This window comes from Vipera berus (genome assembly GCF_964194415.1).
Source record: "Vipera berus genome assembly, chromosome: Z".
Classification (NCBI taxonomy): domain Eukaryota; kingdom Metazoa; phylum Chordata; class Lepidosauria; order Squamata; family Viperidae; genus Vipera; species Vipera berus.
In genome coordinates, this window is record NC_138205.1 from 102,016,624 (window position 1) to 102,033,856 (window position 17,233).

The 17,233-nt window shown below is 38.1% G+C and overlaps 1 protein-coding gene across 1 annotated transcript in view; it reads right to left on the minus strand.

Annotated features, from left to right (window-relative positions):
- The window catches only part of DYNC1I1 (dynein cytoplasmic 1 intermediate chain 1), a 204,736-nt gene that overhangs the window by 49,639 nt on the left and 137,864 nt on the right, over positions 1 to 17,233 (minus strand). Inside the window, exons 11-13 of the mRNA XM_081343261.1 lie at positions 13,556 to 13,702; positions 7,476 to 7,589; positions 243 to 376 (exon numbers count right to left, since the gene is read on the minus strand). Coding sequence (XP_081199387.1) covers positions 243 to 376; positions 7,476 to 7,589; positions 13,556 to 13,702 — 395 coding nt within the window. The remainder of the gene's footprint in view (positions 1 to 242; positions 377 to 7,475; positions 7,590 to 13,555; positions 13,703 to 17,233) is intronic.

The following is a 17,233-nucleotide window of genomic DNA, read 5'->3' on the forward strand; positions in this document are numbered from 1 at the left end:
AAGAAGTATAAAAGCGATACGATAGATAGAATGATAGGTAGATAGAATGATAGATAGATAGATAGCTGAGAGAGAGAGAGAGAGAATTATTTAAAAAACTGCCTGAAGGCATTAATACTGGAAGACCTGCTTGATCTCAGCCATTTTACCACATTGCACATTGTAATCTACAAAATGCCATGAGCACAATCATATAGCCAAAAAAAAGGTGTGTGTGTGTTGGTGGATAGGAGAAAGAGTACCTTCCATGGCGACAAGCTGTGTAGACAGTGCCTTCTTCACTTCCAACTACAAAGTTGTTAACATCTCCAGTTGGGAAAGCCATTCCAGTAACTGCCACTGGCTTGGATTTATTGTATACTAGTTCCATACTCTCCTAAAATAGGTTAGAAACATTTTTTTTTCAATTGGTTGTTTCTTGAGCACAGTAAGGTTGGGAGGGAAGTAATGAAACTTTTCCAGCTGGAAGAATCTACCTGCAGATTCGTGAGGACCTAATAATATTAAAAAGTGTTGCTGGGAAGCCTAGATGAAAGGATGAAGTAGGTCTTTTTCTTTACTTCCGAAAATTCTCTGCAGATCATTGGTTTATGCTACTAATGCTATTTGTTTCTTGCTGATCAATATATTATATTGATGTTTAGTGGTAAGGAAACTGGAATGGAATCTCTGTAGTTTTTCTCTCTTCTACCTACAAAAATCTCCTTGCAGTAGAGGTGACACTAATTACCAAAGTAAATTGCAGCCTTATTTAAGTCTCTGAAACAGCATTTAAATCTATGTTGCTAATATAATAATCTCCACTTCTGATGTTCTTGCACCCAAAATCTTACTTTGGGAATTCACAATTCCCTTCATGTTTATCATATGTGTAGCTTCTACGCCTTTGCCTATAGGTATAAGAAATTGCATCATCCCTGTATAGATTACCTCTTTAACATGGAAATGATCCATTAGTTCCCTAACTGGAAGGGAACAGCTAATTTTAGTATGCAATCTAACTAATCTTAGAGCCATTCCTATTAAGCATAGGCCTAATCTAACCACCCATTGACTCTCAGGCCATTTACAAAAGGTAGTTACTCTTTCAAACAGAGTAAGATAGACTTCTATAGGGTTTTGCGCAGTAGCACAGCAGCTGAGGAATCACGGGGCTCTGCACCCTAGGGCCAATTTCTAAATGGGCCTGAAGTCACCCCAGAGAGGCAACAAAGAAGGAGGGAAGTCCCGCCAACTGCAGAGAGATGGCAGTCGATCCGATCATTTGGGGAAAGCCCTCCAGAAACCAGCAGGAGAAAGGCTAGCTTTACTCCAGATTCTAGCCCAAGCTACAAGCAACCAAAGCCCAAAAGCACTATTTTAAGCTGACTATAAACAATGTTCTTGGAACTGGGTAAGAATATTGATTTTCTCTCTCCTACTTGATAATTGATTTCCTGGAGGGGAAAAAAACCCAAGTAGTAAAAAGGCTCTGAAAGTGAGAAGGAGGGGGATCTTTGCCCCACCCTCCTACAGACAGATGTGGTGAATTAAACTTTTTATGGGGTACAGAAATATACTGAAATGAAATGAATATAAGACCTAAAACTGGATAAGTTTGAAATTGGTGGAATCTGTTAAGATTTTCTTTTTAAATCACGAAAACAGAAAACAGCAATTGTTTATTTTGAAAACTGAAAAACGAATTGGTGCTGACATCTAGTGGTGGATAAATATATACAATAGAAGTTGCTCCAATACAGGAACTGCCAAAGCCCAGGAAAAGATAACTTGTCTTTGTGACCTTCAATGCCTTAATGACAGAGAACAGCTGTGACAAAAAAGGAAAACATTTTGGGCTATCTACAAAGTGAGAATTACAAACTTTAGAAAAAAATTGACCTTTCTAGATTATAAATACTTACTCAACTGTAACTCTATAGCTGTTTGCAGAGAAAGGGAAACCCTGATTTTTGGCTATCATGGAAAACCAGAGATCTGCAGAAAGAATACACCAAGAAAAAAGAAACACTTTCCAAGAGGAGATGTATGCTATGTTGCAAGTAATCCAAACAACAATGATTTCAAACTACAAGGAAATTAAAAATAACTTTGAAAATATAAATGAATATATCTCCAATTTAATTTTACAACAAAAAAACTCTCAGAAAATAAAAAATAGAGAGTGAGCAGATAAAACAGACAACTGAATATAAACCAGAAGAAAGAGATTTAAAGATAGAACCTAACAATAAAAGGAAGTATAACTTAACCCAGGTGGAAAAAAACTTGCAGGAAATACTGGATATGGAAAAGATAACTTATACTGTAAGATCACAACATAAGTCTGAGGACAAGAAAGAAGACTCGATAAAATGGATTACAGAGATGTCAGGATAGTAAGAATTGTATCAATTCAAGATTGGCAAAAGATAATATTATTGGAAGAAGAGAACATCAAGCAAAGCTATTTGGGGATTATAGAATTGTAGAAACTAATTGTTATTGGCTGTTTTTAAATGTAAACCCAGACAACACATAGTTTACCTAATATTAAGGTGATTATGTTAAAAAATCAATAAAATATATTTTTAAAAATAGGCTTCTATAATCTTTATACGTTAACTTATGAATTTTGATATCTTTGGGATCACTTTCCCTCTATGTTCTGAAATCCCTAGACGTAAATGTGACTCTCCTGGTGACTGGACTCCTGTAAGTAAGTCTATCAGACTCCCTAAATTCTCCTTTACTCTTTATTTCTCCTTTACTCTTCCCTTTCTAGCCAATCTTTCCTCTCAGTATCCTCCCGAAGCTGCTCTTCTCTCTCTTTTTTAATCAAAGTTTTTCCTTTTTTCCTCAACATTTATTTAATAATATTGGTCTAATTACCCTAACCTAGTCCCTTTTTTGAATGTGTAGTTTTTCAGAAGGATGAAGAAGGCATTCTCCTAGATCTAAGGAAAATTTGATTCAAGAGGTAAAAGCACTGGAATTTGGGAAGTGATTATGTCATGTTGAGATTCTAGACACTGCATACAGAGAAATGCAGCATAGTTATACATGCAGATAAGCTAAAAGAAGATCCAGTTTCAATAACTTAGAGAAGCACTAGTCAAGAATGACATGGACAGAAATCAAATCAAAGAGAGATCAAGGGAGAAAATCTAAAGCACATAACTGAATTTATAACTCATAATTTGAAATATCTACTGGACCCAATTGGAAATATCTGTTGTTGTTATTAGTTGCGAAGTCATGTACGACCCATGGCGACCCCATGGACAATGTTCCTCCAGGCCTTTCTGTCCTCTACCATCTTCTGGAGTCCATTTAAGCTCATGCCTACTGCTTCAGTGACTCCATCCAGCCACCTCATACTCTGTTGTCCCCTTCTTCTATTGCCTCAATCTTTCCCAGCATTAGGCTCTTCTCCAGTGAGTTCTTCCTTCTCGTTAGATGGCCAAAGTATTTGAGTTTCAACTTCAGGATCTGACCTTCTAAAGAGCAGTCAGGGTTGATCTCCTCTAGGACTGACCGGTTTGATTCCTTGCTGTCCAAGGGACTTGCAGGAGTCTTCTCCAGCACCATAGTTCAAAGGCCTCAATTCTCTGAGGCATTTCCAGCCTTTTTCTCTTCTTTTGCCACGATTGGAAGAGCTAAACTGCCTCTTTAAGGCAGGGGACAGGGACACATACAGAGAGGCCAGGGCAAATCTGAGAAGAGGCATTAGGATGATGAAACAACAATATAAACACAAGGTGGAGAATGACTTAGCAGACAATGATCCGAGGCAAGTATGGCAGGGACTGCAGCACTTAACCAACTACAAGGGCAGTACGATGAGCATGGCTAACACCAATGCCTCGTTGGCTGAGGAGCTGAATATCTACTTCACTCACTACGAGGTAAAAAGACCAGACCCCGTAGCCTCTGCTGGCCGGCCTTCTGATTCTCAGCCACTCACCTTGTGTGAACACCAAGTGAGAGCTGTACTGAAGGCTGTGAATCCCAGCAAAGCCACAGGCCCAGATGGGGTGCTGAGGATAGTGGTTAGGAATTGTGCCGACCAATTAGCAGGGGTCCTGACAAGGATTTTTAACATCTCCTTGCAAAAGCCATGTGTACCATCGTGCTTGAAAGCAGCTACCATTGTCCCAGTCCCCAAGAAAACTGCAGTTGAGTGCCTGAACGACTACAGACCTATTCCATTAACGTCTGTAGTCATGAAATGCTTCAAAAGATTGGTTCTCCAACATCTCAGGACATGCCTCCCACTGGATTTTGATAAACATCAATTTGCCTATAGGGGGAATAGGTCAACAGACGATGCCATAGCTACTGCTTTACACTCTGTAGCCAGTCATCTCGAGAAACCTGGAAGTTATGTCAGGATGCTTTTTGTTGATTATAGCTCAGCTTTCAACACCATTTTGCTGAGCATTCTCATCGAGAAGCTGACTGACTTGAAATTCTCCCCCGCCATCTGCGATTGGATTCAAGACTTTCTTAGGGACCGGTTACAAACAGTGAGGGTCGGGTCTGCTTTGTCCACCCCCCTGAAGCTTTGCACCGGCTCGCCACAGGGCTGCATGCTTAGCCCCTACCTGTACTCTTTATACACATATGACTGTGTATCATCTGACCCATCCACTGCGATAATTAAGTTTGCAGATGATATGACTGTGGTGGGTCTTATTACAGGTGGGAATGAGACAGCATACAGGGCGGAGGTACAAAAACTATCCATATGGTGTTGTAACAACAACTTGTATCTGAACATCAGCAAGACGAAAGAGATGGTGCTAGACTTCCGGAGGAAAAAAGAGGAACTTGCCCCACTTTACATCGGGGAGGACTGTGTGGAGAGAGTTTCCTCCTTTAAATTTCTGGGAGCCTACCTCTGCGAAGATTTGACCTGGAAAGTTAATACAACCCAGGGGGCCAGAAAGGCCCAACAGAGGCTTCACTTTCTCAGGGTCTTGCGGAAGAACAGGGTAGAACAATGGCTAATGACCCTCTTTTACCGGTCTACTATAGAGAGCATCCTCTCCTATGGTATTGTGGTTCGGTATGCTGGTCTGACAGCCGCAGATAGGAAAGTATTACAGAGGGTGGTGAGTACAGCACAAGACATTGTGGGCTGTCCCCTGACACCACTGGATGACATCACTAGGGCTCATTGCCTTGGAAGAGTGAGGAAAATTCTCAGGGATGACTCACACCCTGGACGGTATCTCTTTACTCTCCTACCATTGGGTGGGAGATATAGGAGTATAGCCAGCCACACCAACAGGCTGAAAAACAGCTTTTATCTGTGGGCTGTTAGGCTTTTGAATGGGAAATAATTTTTATAAACTTTATGCAGAATTGACTTGCGAGGCTGGTGTGTGGTGCAATTAGTTCACATGGTGTAATAAGATGGAGGGTTTGTTGTCACTGTGAATTGGGGGGTGGGAGCACGAAGGGAGGCTCAGCTAATCTCAATGTATACATGGTTGTACTTTGACAATAAAGGTTCATTCACTCTTTGGCGCTCAGTCTTTCTTATGATCCAACTTTCACAGCCATACATTGCAACTGGGAAGACCATAGCCTTGACTATACACACTTTTGTTGACAGGGTGATATCTCTGCTTTTTAGTGTGCTGTCTAGATTTGCCATGGCTTTCCTCCCCAGGAGCAAGCGTCTTTTAATTTCTTGGCTGCAGTCCCCATCTGCGGTGATCTTAGAGCCCAGGAAAATAAAATCTGTCACTACCTCCATTTCTTCCCCATCTATTTGCCAGGAATTGAGAGGGCCAGATGCCATGATCTTGGTTTTCTTAATGTTAAGTTTCAAGCCAACTTTTGCACTCTCCTTCTTCACCCGCAACAAGAGGCTCTTTAGTTCCTCTTCACTTTCTGCCATTAGAGTGATATCATCTGCATATCTTAGGTTGTTGATATTTCTCCCGGCAATCTTAATTCCAACTTTTGATTCAGGCCAAATCATGTCCAAAAAATGCCATACTACCTTTATTGTAAACTTACAGCAACAGAATCATGCAAGTCTGAAATAACTTCTTCCCTCCCTTACTTTTACTCTCCCAAATACCTAGTTAGATGATTCTTTCCAATCCCTACATTCAAGGGGTATACTCAGTCTATAACTATAATATGTATTATATTATTTTTCTCTTACCTAAAAGTTTCCTATTTCCTATTTTTTGCTCGAGCTGGCACTGCTCATCTCTTTAATTTTTATTTATCTTATGTTCTGTCTCAATATTGTACTAAGTACACCACTTTACTGAGTACATTTTCTATGACTTTCATAGAAATACACAGACATACAGACACACACAAGAGAGGAAGAGAGAGAGAGATAAAACTGCAATGTAGTCTAAAATGTTCTAGAGAACAAAGGTTTCCACTCCAGCAAGAAAACATTCCACACTCTCTCACCCCTCATGTGCATCATCCCACCAATTGGTGTTCTACTCACTAATGCCTTTGAATGCAGCTCAGGTTTTTTTTTTTAAAGTACTTATCCCTAGGCACTACATGAACCTAATTCGATATGGGAGACAAACGTAAACTTATCCACTCTGTGTGTCTTAGATTTCTCTGTTCTTCATTAGTTCAATAAATTTGTGTAGCTGGTTCATTTTTGGTATCAGAGGTAGGGAGAATAAATTTGCTTAAAGTAATGGACTATTTTACAAAGGAGGAGGAATTACTTTTCCTCTATGATTTATAAGTTATTTTCATATAAAGAATAAATATTCAGCCTTGGCTATATATAAATTGAACAAACATGTGGATTCTGTTTCACAACATTTGTTCATAAGTTTCCAGACAACTTTTCTTAAAGTTAGAGATAAACAAGTATCCCAAAGCAACTATATCGCAAACAACATTACTATTGTTGTTTTCCAAACTGGCAAATGCTGGTCCTATAAATCCCCCCCCCCACTCCATTTAATACCCATCAGACAGGGTAGGCTCCAACTCTCAAATTCCTTATGCTGGCTCATATTTGTCGGTTTTCATATTGGGAAGATTGCCTAACAATAATATTTAAGAATAAGAGAAACATATTTGTCTATTTTTTGTTATGATTTCTTTGTTTATAACAATTTCTTGATTCAAATAAAATTTACATCTTTACTATATGCTACATAACAATGAAATCTACACTGAATAAACAGCATTGTGGAATAAGCATGATATACCTCAATGTGCATGATTACCTGTATTTTAGAACAGATTACTTCATTTTACACTTGAAACTGACCTGCGTATTAACGCATTACTCTAATTACATGATTTGAGACAGAGGAAATGGGTTTTGGCTCTAAGAGAAGGCAATTGCTGGAAGCAAGCTGTACTCTTTAAAGTACATCCATGGGTTTTAGTCTGCATAGGATGTGAGGCTTTAGCTTTTACGAATGATATTCCACTAATAGGTATCAGCCATCACTTTCTTCTTGTGTAAATAAAAACAAACCCACCTGTGGAGTTGAAAGCATATCCAAACTCCAAGAACACATTTTGCCATCTGTAGAAACGGTAATGAGATTGTGAGCGTTCTGTGTTCCAACGACATTTACACAGTAGACTGGGTGCTGAAAACACACAAAATACCAAAAAATATCTGAAGATGCAGATTAAATGTTTTATATGTTTCAAGGGAAATTAGATGGTCATTCAAGGCCTGAGTCTTCTCCTTTTGACAAATATGAAAGCCAAAATATGATGATCCTGTAAGAGATTCAAGTTTGCTTTCTCTCTGCTCCCTTTTGTTATGTTGTCATACTCTAAATGAAATGATTATTACTGTGAAAATAGAGCATTACATAGAAGCATAAATTATATAGGTAGTCCTTGACTTACGACCACAATTAAGCCCAAAATTTCTGACGGTGAGACATTTGTTAAATGTGTTTGTCCCATTTTATGACCTTTCTTGCCACAGTTGTTAAGTGAATTACTGCAGTTATTAAGTTAGTAACATGATTGTTAAGTGAATCTTGCTTCCCCATTGACTTTGTTTATATCCTTTCAATGTGTCTTAGTTTTCTCTCTTCCCCCCACTTTCATTTATCAATCTCTGCTGCCCTTTCTTTAAAATATTTCTTTACTAATATATACACTGGAACTCCACAGAAGAAGAATACTATAGATAGTTTTATGGAGATATCAAATACCTCATCTGCTTTAAATCTTCTTCCAGAATTCTTTTTCAAAATTTGACTACTGAAATTTATTGATTTATATGCCACCCACCTTCCAAGAATCCAGACAGTTTACATTAAAATTTAAGAACACATTTGCATGTAATATTTTCATAGTGATTTGAGAAGAACTTCATATACCTACATATATTTCTCTCCACCCCTATCCCTGAAGAAATACATGTTGCAAGCTTTGGGAACCATAAACACCACATAAGAACTATAATTCAGTTAGTATGTGTATACATGCATGCAAACCAAACTTCTTCATTCTGAGGCTCTAAGTTTTGAACTACTTTTCAATATGTCTAAATATATCTCCATTTGCCTCTTACTCATTTGTCTGACAGAAGCAGCCTTTCACATGTACTCTGTAAGAAATAACCCAAACCTAAGTCATTTCATATAAAAGTTTACTGGACATTTGCCCTCCTCACTATGGTGCTCATACAAGCTGGTAATATAGTCTCCAAAACTGGGAACTGCATGGATGAAAGAGGCTAAAGTTCAGATAGGTGGGGCAACATTCAGTAGCATGAAAATGGATTCCCATTTTCCTCACAGCATATTGTTGGGCAAAGCCTGGCTTTAATAAGCACTGTCAGCTATCAATTTCATCAGCAATCTCACTGCAGATTGAAAAGTATGTTTCTGATACCAAGTATGAGGCAAGGAAAAAGTGGGGAGATGGAAACAACAACTTACTTTTCAGAGAGAATCTCTGGGTTCTTTCCTGTCCTAGAAGAGGGTGCCATTTTGTTTTTATTTATTTTGGAAATGAAATAATCATCCCAGAGATTTCATTTAAACAATAATAATTAAATTTCCTGTTATCTTCAGTACAGATGTGCAGTGGGTGTGAAAAAAAATTAAGGAGTAATATGTGGTATAGTTCTTTTCTTGTGTATCTTAGCATCAAATTACAGGAATAAGCTCAGGAAATTTAGAAACCAGTAGATGGTGGCAACAAATTATGTACGTTCCAGTTTGTGTCAGGGAGAAATTCTTATTTAGTACTACAGTAAGCTTATGGTTTCATGCATAAGGTAAAAGCAGCACAGGTCTACAAAATTGTTATCTATGCTTTGATGGTCTTCTAGTACACGGGTCTCCAACCTATGGTCTGCAGCCCAGGACCAGGCCATGGACTCTTAGCCAGTGGGCCGCGGAAATGACTGGTCGGTATGCACACATGTGGGCATGAATTTCCCACCCCACTAGTGCTAGTGCCCACATCCCCATTTGCACATGCACGGTGGCATGAATGGTGATGCTAGTGCAGGGCAGGTGTTTGCAGCCTGCACCATTTTAGTTTAGTTTAGTTTAGTTTTATTAGGACTAAGGGACTCAGGGCGGTGAACAGGGCACATATAAAAAATACAGGATACAAAAATTAAAAAGAATTAAATAGTAGCCCAACTAAAACAATCGATAACAATATAAAAATCCCCATTAAAACCCCAACATATCCCCATCAGGCCAGGCCGGCTTGTTCAAATAGATGGGTCTTCAGACCGCGTCAGAAGGAGCGAAGGTCAGGTGCCATCCGGATCTCGACCGGTAGCTGATTTAAAGCCGGAGCGCCCACAGAGAAGGCCCTCCCCCTGGGGGCCACCAGCCGACATTCTCTGACCGGAGGCACCCTGAGGAGGCCCTCTCTGTGGAGGCCCTTATTTTCACATGCACTGCTTGCCCGGGTGGTTTGCGTAGCCCATTTACGCATGCAGAATGGGCTGCTAGCTGCTGTGGGAGGTGCGCGGCCGTTCATGCATACACACAGTGGCAGCGCATGATGCATGTGAAAATGGGGCTGGTAGTGCCACACCAGTGTGCATGACCTCATGTGCGCACACATACAGTCACACCAATTTTTAAGCTGCTCTCCTTCCCACTGGTCCTTGAGTCCAGAAAGGTTGGAGACCTCTATTCTAGTACATCTAGTTCTATCTTCATGCTGACTGGGGAATTCTGGGAGCTGACGTTCACACATCTTCAAGTTTCTGAGACTGAGAAATTCTGGAATAAGTGGTACCTGGCTCAATAGTAGTAACTGTGAGAGAAATCTATATGTCCTAGTGCAGGGCTTTTCAACTGGTGGTAGACATACTTTGGCACCTGGCAGGTGGTATGCGACCATCCTAGACAAGTGTAGCAGGGAGGGGAATGAGCTGAAGTGGCAGGAGCACCACACAAGCCTGAAGGAGAGACAACTGGAGCTCCAGGGCTGTCCGGGCTCAGCAGAAACCCCAGGATCAATGCCAGGGTCCAACTGATTGGCGCTTCTGGAAGTAGCGTGTAGCTGGAGGTACACCGAAGAGAAAAGGAGGAGGGGAGAGAGGAGAGGATATAAAAGGAGGTTTTGGCAGAAAAAAGAGACCCAAAAAAAGACAACAGTGGGGAAAGAGAAGGGGATGGAGAAACAGAAACAGGGAAGCGCAGTCTTGAGGAGAGGAATCAGCTGGAGGTGCACGAAGAAAAAAGGAGGGCGGAGAGGATATAAATGGAGGAGGTTTTGGCAGGAGAGGGAGAGGAAAATGAAGACAATGGGGGGGAGGGAAATGCAGCCTTCAGGAGAGGAATCAGCTGGAGGTGCATCGAAGAGAAAAGGAAGAGGGGTGGAGAGAGAAGATATAATAGGAAGCGATTTTTATGGGAGAGGGAAAAAAAGACAACAAGGAAAGAAGGGGATGGAGAAGAAGCTGTAGAAGCAGAGCCCACCAGGCAGGGAGGAAAAAGAGAGAGGACAGGGAGAGGAAGAAGGGCCGACCAGCCAGCTGACCATCAAGATACTGGTGCATATTAATAAATATGGGTAAATCCATCATACATTTATCAATGCAAAGGGGAAATGATTCAGCAAAGGAACTGCCATTGAAGAAATTAAAATGGTACATTTTTCCTTTTTTTATGGTTTGTAACATTTTATTAGATTATAGAATAAAATACAAACATACAAAATCAAATAGTAGGCCACTATGGGTAGGAAGAAGGGGGAAAAAGTGAGGGAGAGAAGGGAAAAAGACCATGTGCCCTACACCCCTACCCTTTCTGGGATGGACTTCCTCCTTCTTTCTCCCTGGGGACTCTCCTCCTCCATAGCCGGCAGACACACGTGCTCCTCCATAACCAGCAGATACGCATGCAGACACTGGGAGTCGTAACTGTCTTTTGACCTTGAATTACCATCTATAAATCATATGACTACACCTCATCTGCTGTAATCTCATCTGCATGCAAATAAAGGTATTTCTAGATGATCAAGGTATTTCATGAGTTCTGCTATCTGGAAGAGAGCTGTTAACAGTGATAACATCTGCTTATATAGACCAGCACAGGGGTCTTAACAAAGGGATCAATCACAATACAGCAGCTTGATCCAGAATACTTCAAGTCCTTTATCATTTTCTACCCTGCTGGACAGTTTGTGGTGGGGAAAGAAACAGCATGAGAGAAGGACCTGTATTTCATCCACTCTCCATTACACTAAAAGAGAAAGGTTTAAATGCATAGTCTCTTCAGCCTTTCCCCAGTGTCCTTACAATTGCATTTCATTTTTAAGAGGGGAAGGAGGGTAATAGAAAAAGGAGATAACCAATCATGTCATAATGTATAGTGAATCACTGATATCCTGCAATAAATTAATTATTCCACCACAAATTTACCTTAGCTATTTAATCACACTATAACCAAGATGCTTTACATTCCTATTTAAAAATTTCTTATTGTTTTTTAAAAAGCAATCTGATTATTAAACTACAAGGAAATCTCATTTTAACAGATGTATCCCTTACTCCCACCTCTCCATTAAATTAAAGAATATATCATCACGCCAGTGAAATGAGTCAACTATGCCAATTATATAATTACATTGCTTGCTTGCATGGTGTTATTACGCAAATAACAAATCATAACAGTATTTGATCCATTAATTCAACTGAGTTTTGGAAAACTGAAATTTCTCTGTACAGGTAGTTCTTGACATATGACTAGAATTCCATTACTAAGCAAGGCAGTTGTGAAGTGAATTGTTCCCAATTTTACAATGTTTTCTATCACAGTTATTAAGTGAATCACTGCAGTTGTTAATTGAGTCATGTGGTTATTAAGCAAAACTGACTTTCCCCATTGACTTTGTTTGTCAGAAACTAGCTGGGAAAGTCGCAAATGTGACCCCAGGATGTTGCAACGGTTGTAAATATATGCTGGTTACCGAACTCCTGAATTTTGATTGCATGACTGTGGCGATGCCATAAAAGTCGTAAGTGCGAAAACCAGTTGTAAGACACTTTTTTCAGAGCCACTGTAACTTCAAACAATCACTAAATGAATGCTTATAAGCTGATGACTACCTGTAATTATTTCTTGAAAAGACATTGCTAAGATAATTTTTTTTCAAGAGAGCAGAATTAATCCATTTTCTGTGAAATGACTTCTAGGCTTCAATCTCATTTTTATAAGTCAGTCTTCTATTTCAGGAGCAGGCATATTTTTGCTTCTGTGTGGCACTATGCGATGTGAGCTATACTGACATTACAACTGGAAAGCAGTTTCAGATTTCCCCCCCCCCTTTCCTTTTTAATTTAGAATTGTTTTTAAAAACTTTTATCAATGGACTAGGGCTAAGCTTTTTCATTTAATTTATTGGTTGGGAAACCATACCTTCATTATTTAATTGTTTTCTGACAATTTTATCAGTGTGCTATTGGGAAGTTCTATGGATGCACAGTTGCAGTATGTTTTGCATGAAGGATTATCAAAAGACAATTCTCAATTTTAAAATCATCTCATTCCAAATCAGGTTTAAAATAAAAACCATAAACAAAGAGAGCAGAAACTTTGAAGTTGCCAATCAGAAAATATTGTAACATGATGTTTCGTTATAATGATGTATACTCTATTTTAGCATATTAACGTATTTTACTGTTCAGTCTTTTTTTAAAAAAAAAAATAGCTGAAATGTGAGTGGCCATTCTAGGAATACGTACCTTGGGTCTCTTCTTGGTTTTCTCTGGAAAGTATACAATAAAGTAATTTGTCAAATTTTGGAATGGTAAATTTACTATGATAACAAAACTGTAGGATTACCAGGCTATTATTCCATAGGCTTTCTCATTCATTATAGTCCACCCCACTTTAAATCAATTAAATCCTTTTGGCCACAGCTGGAGAGGAGAATGGACCAAAAGTGTAGCAAAGCAGTTTAGCACTTTGTTAAAATAAAAGGAATGGTCACTGTCCCAATCACTTGCAATCCTATAATCCCACTTTCTTTGACAACTGAATATTCTTATTTTTAACAAATAACAGCTTTATGTGCTACATCCAGCTAATTCCATAAATCATTAAATAATTTTTACCGTGTGCGCAGCTGCAGAAAGAGGTGTACGCTGAACTGGTGTCCTCCTGTGGCTACGATTATCCCACAGCACAATTTGACCAGAATAGGTTCCTCCAACAACTAGGTTTGGATGAAAGCGGGCAAAACAGACCGACATCACAGAAGACTAGAACAAATGAAAAAGTGTAGAAAATACGAAAAAAAATCTCACTTGTAAGTCTCTTTGTTTTGTTTCAGTTACGAAAATGATCTGGATTTAATATCTGAGACAAACATTCCTTTGATGCTTCATTCATTGAAAAATTTCAAAAATTGTTCACTTAATGGCACAAAGCATCCACATGTTTCCATACCCTAAAAGAACTATCTCCCTCCCAGATTGTCTTCCTTTTTTGCTAATATCTGTGACAATTAGGCAATTAGACAATCAGACATATAAATTTGGGTCAAAAGTTAATATATAGCTAATTATTAATGAACATAAATGGTTATTTTTATGGAAAATATATGAACCAATTCTACTGAATATTACAGGAGTAAAATTAAGTTAGGAAAAAGGCCTGTTCAGGATGCTAGATCTTCAATGGCTTGGTCACACATCCAAACCGTCATTGGATTCTGCAAATATCAAGTGATGAACTGACATCTGTTGAGTTGACTAAAACTTAAGTGACAGATAATGTAAATAAAACCTCAAAGCTACCCATGGTAAAACTATCTTAAGCAGAAGTTCTATTTTATATGGACCAGTCCCATGTAGTAAAATAATCAGAAAGTATCTACGCAATACCCTCAGATACCACTTTTATTTCATTAGAAGTTTCCTGTATTAAATAATTATTTACTATTTTATTATATACCATCATTAATCATTACTCAAATGCCAAATAATGTGTCCAAAAAGTAGTAGTTAGCATTATTTCCAAAGGGTATTCTTTGTCATGCAAAAGGTTGTAGAAATACTCAGCAGAGAGTCTTTAAGATTTAACAGCAGCATAATCTGCCATCCCAAGTTTGCAAATTATAGCAAATCTAAAGACAAAAACCAGATATGAAATATATCTTTTTACACTGAAGTTAGGAAGAACTGTTTTAATCAGATATATGTTTCATCACTAATTACAAATCTTGCATGAAGTGACAGTAAGCAGATAATTTCAAATGCAATATCTGTAGTACAGGATATATTTTATTTCCCTTCCCTTCACACACACGCACACACAGAAACACATACATCGAAATATAAACTATACTGAAGAAAATAGCAAGTTTTTTCAAGAAATGTAAAGCATCTGTGATTTGTGTCAGTAATAGTTCAAGGGAAAGTGCCTCCACAGGCCAGGTGTTAAATGATACAAGACCATATAACATACCAATTTTCTGATGTACAAAGCTGGTAATCTCTGATCTGATGCATTGAATGTGGAATGGAATATACAAAACCCTGAATAAAATCATGATTTGAAAAGGAACAAGCATCGGATAATTATTTGTTGATCTAACAAAACTAGCCCATGGAATTGGCTAGTATGAACTGATTGCAATGATTTTTTGAAAAAAATATTAGAATTGTATTTACTTTTTAACAGTAGTTCATAAGCTTCCCACTGGAATAAAATACTAGACTACATGGGATTGGTCCAGAATGACTGCTACTGTCAGCTTTTTTTACACTGCTATATATCACTGAGTTCAGTAGGAACAGATCTGAAGATTCTCATTTTGTACAAGCTGAGGCTGTGCTGTGCTGTTTTTATTTTGGATAATTAATCCAAACCAGATTTGGATTAGTGATGGCACATTTCTTTAACCACAGATGAACACACTCATAACAGATAGCCATTTGCATTATCTTGGATAGGAAGTGCCCACATCTGACACACACATGGTGAGTGTGAACTGGCAGCTTGTGTCAGTGTTTTCATATGTAGGGACGGCTCTCTGCCAAAAAGAAGAGTGCTAAAGAAAAATTATACTAATATAAAAAAGACTTGGGTTTGCATTTGCTGAAGTTCGTCAACAACGTTGATGTCATTTCCTTGGGTTATTTAGTGTGTGATGAAATACCATTTCATTTGAGAACTGTGGAAATAGGAAGAGTACATAGAGAAAAAATTTATCTCCCAAGATTTCTCATTTCCAAATATAGACTTATGAATTAGAATTGGGTGTTTCTAACGTTCTCTCAAAAGAGCAATGGAAGCAAACAAATGGATGGGAAATACAAGAGATTTCTGATACTGAGGGTTCAACCTGAAGAGGTCTGCTTGCCTGATGAACTTCAAACCTTTTTCTAATTCTGAACAGAGCATCTCCCCTACTTTTTCCATATCTGTCCAGTTACTTCTTTGCTTCCCTCAACTCCATCTTGTTTGTTCTCCTCCTTTCCATTCTAATGAAGGGACCTAGAAATCTCTAAAAAAGACTAAGTATTTTTTCTTTTTTTTCTTATAAGGTCTAAAGTTGGTCCACAAACAAACTTCAAAAATCATTTGTCAGACCAGATTTTCTGGGCAAATGGAAGAGTGGGAAAAAGCTGGACAATTGAAAGAAATCTAAATGAAACAAATTTATCAAATCTATTAAGTAAGAAATAAGTAATCACTCAAGTTATGTTTACCACTGAGATTAATTTATAATAATAGATATTAAGACACCACAAATAAAAGCTGATAGAATAATAAAGATAATATAAAGCTTAGAAAGCCAGCAAAAAAACCCCTTCCTCTTATTGCAGATTAATTGCTGCACATATCCCAGTATCTAAATATCTCTAGGGAACACACTGAATAGATCTTTCTAGAAGTGGTATGTCAAAGTGGGATGATGTTTTGTAGAAAAAGAATTTCACTGGTAGCAACACTCACCCCATATTAGTTATTTTAGAAACAATTATTGGAATTAAACTGAGGAACCCCCCTTTTTTCCAAAACTTTACAAATATTACATACTAGAATAATAGAATACTACCAGACTAGAGAAATCACAGTTCTAGTTCCGATTTTGCAGGTAATATTTTGATTTTTAGCTTATATTTATATATCCATAAAATCATATAAGATCATTAGTTTGTTTCAAACATCTTGTCAGTCATGTGAAAAGGCAGGAATACAGCTAGATTTATTGCTACACCTCAAAATACATAGCAAATATCCTGTGAAATAAATTGTGCTGAAAAGTCAATCTTTCTATAATCATCAAAAAGGAGACAATTTCATTTGATTCTAAATGGCATCCTTACATAACAGGATTGACTGAAGTTTCTTTTTAAAAGAATTTACTATCTATGAGTGAAATACCAAAAGTATTGACAAAAAGAGATACAGAATTTGCTTCACTAAAAATATCAGTTTTTAAATAGTTAGGGAAGGATATTGCTGATTTTGGAGCTGGAAATTACTTGTGGTTTCAGAGGGAAAAATGAGATTTCCCCCAATAAAAACAATTCATAGATTTTGCATAGTTTTTTGCATGTGTATGTACATATGCAAAAAAAGAGATAGAAAAGCAAACACTTCAAACCAAATGTCAAAATCCCATTTAATTAAAAAAAGGAAGTTTAGACTTTCATATGGCATGTGTTGACATCTATTCCTTTGATTTACAAGGATATGGATTGGAGGGAGCAGATTGCTTTATTCAAGAAAAATAATATAGGAAAGCAGGGCAATTTGACAGGAAAGAGTGTAGGCTGCCT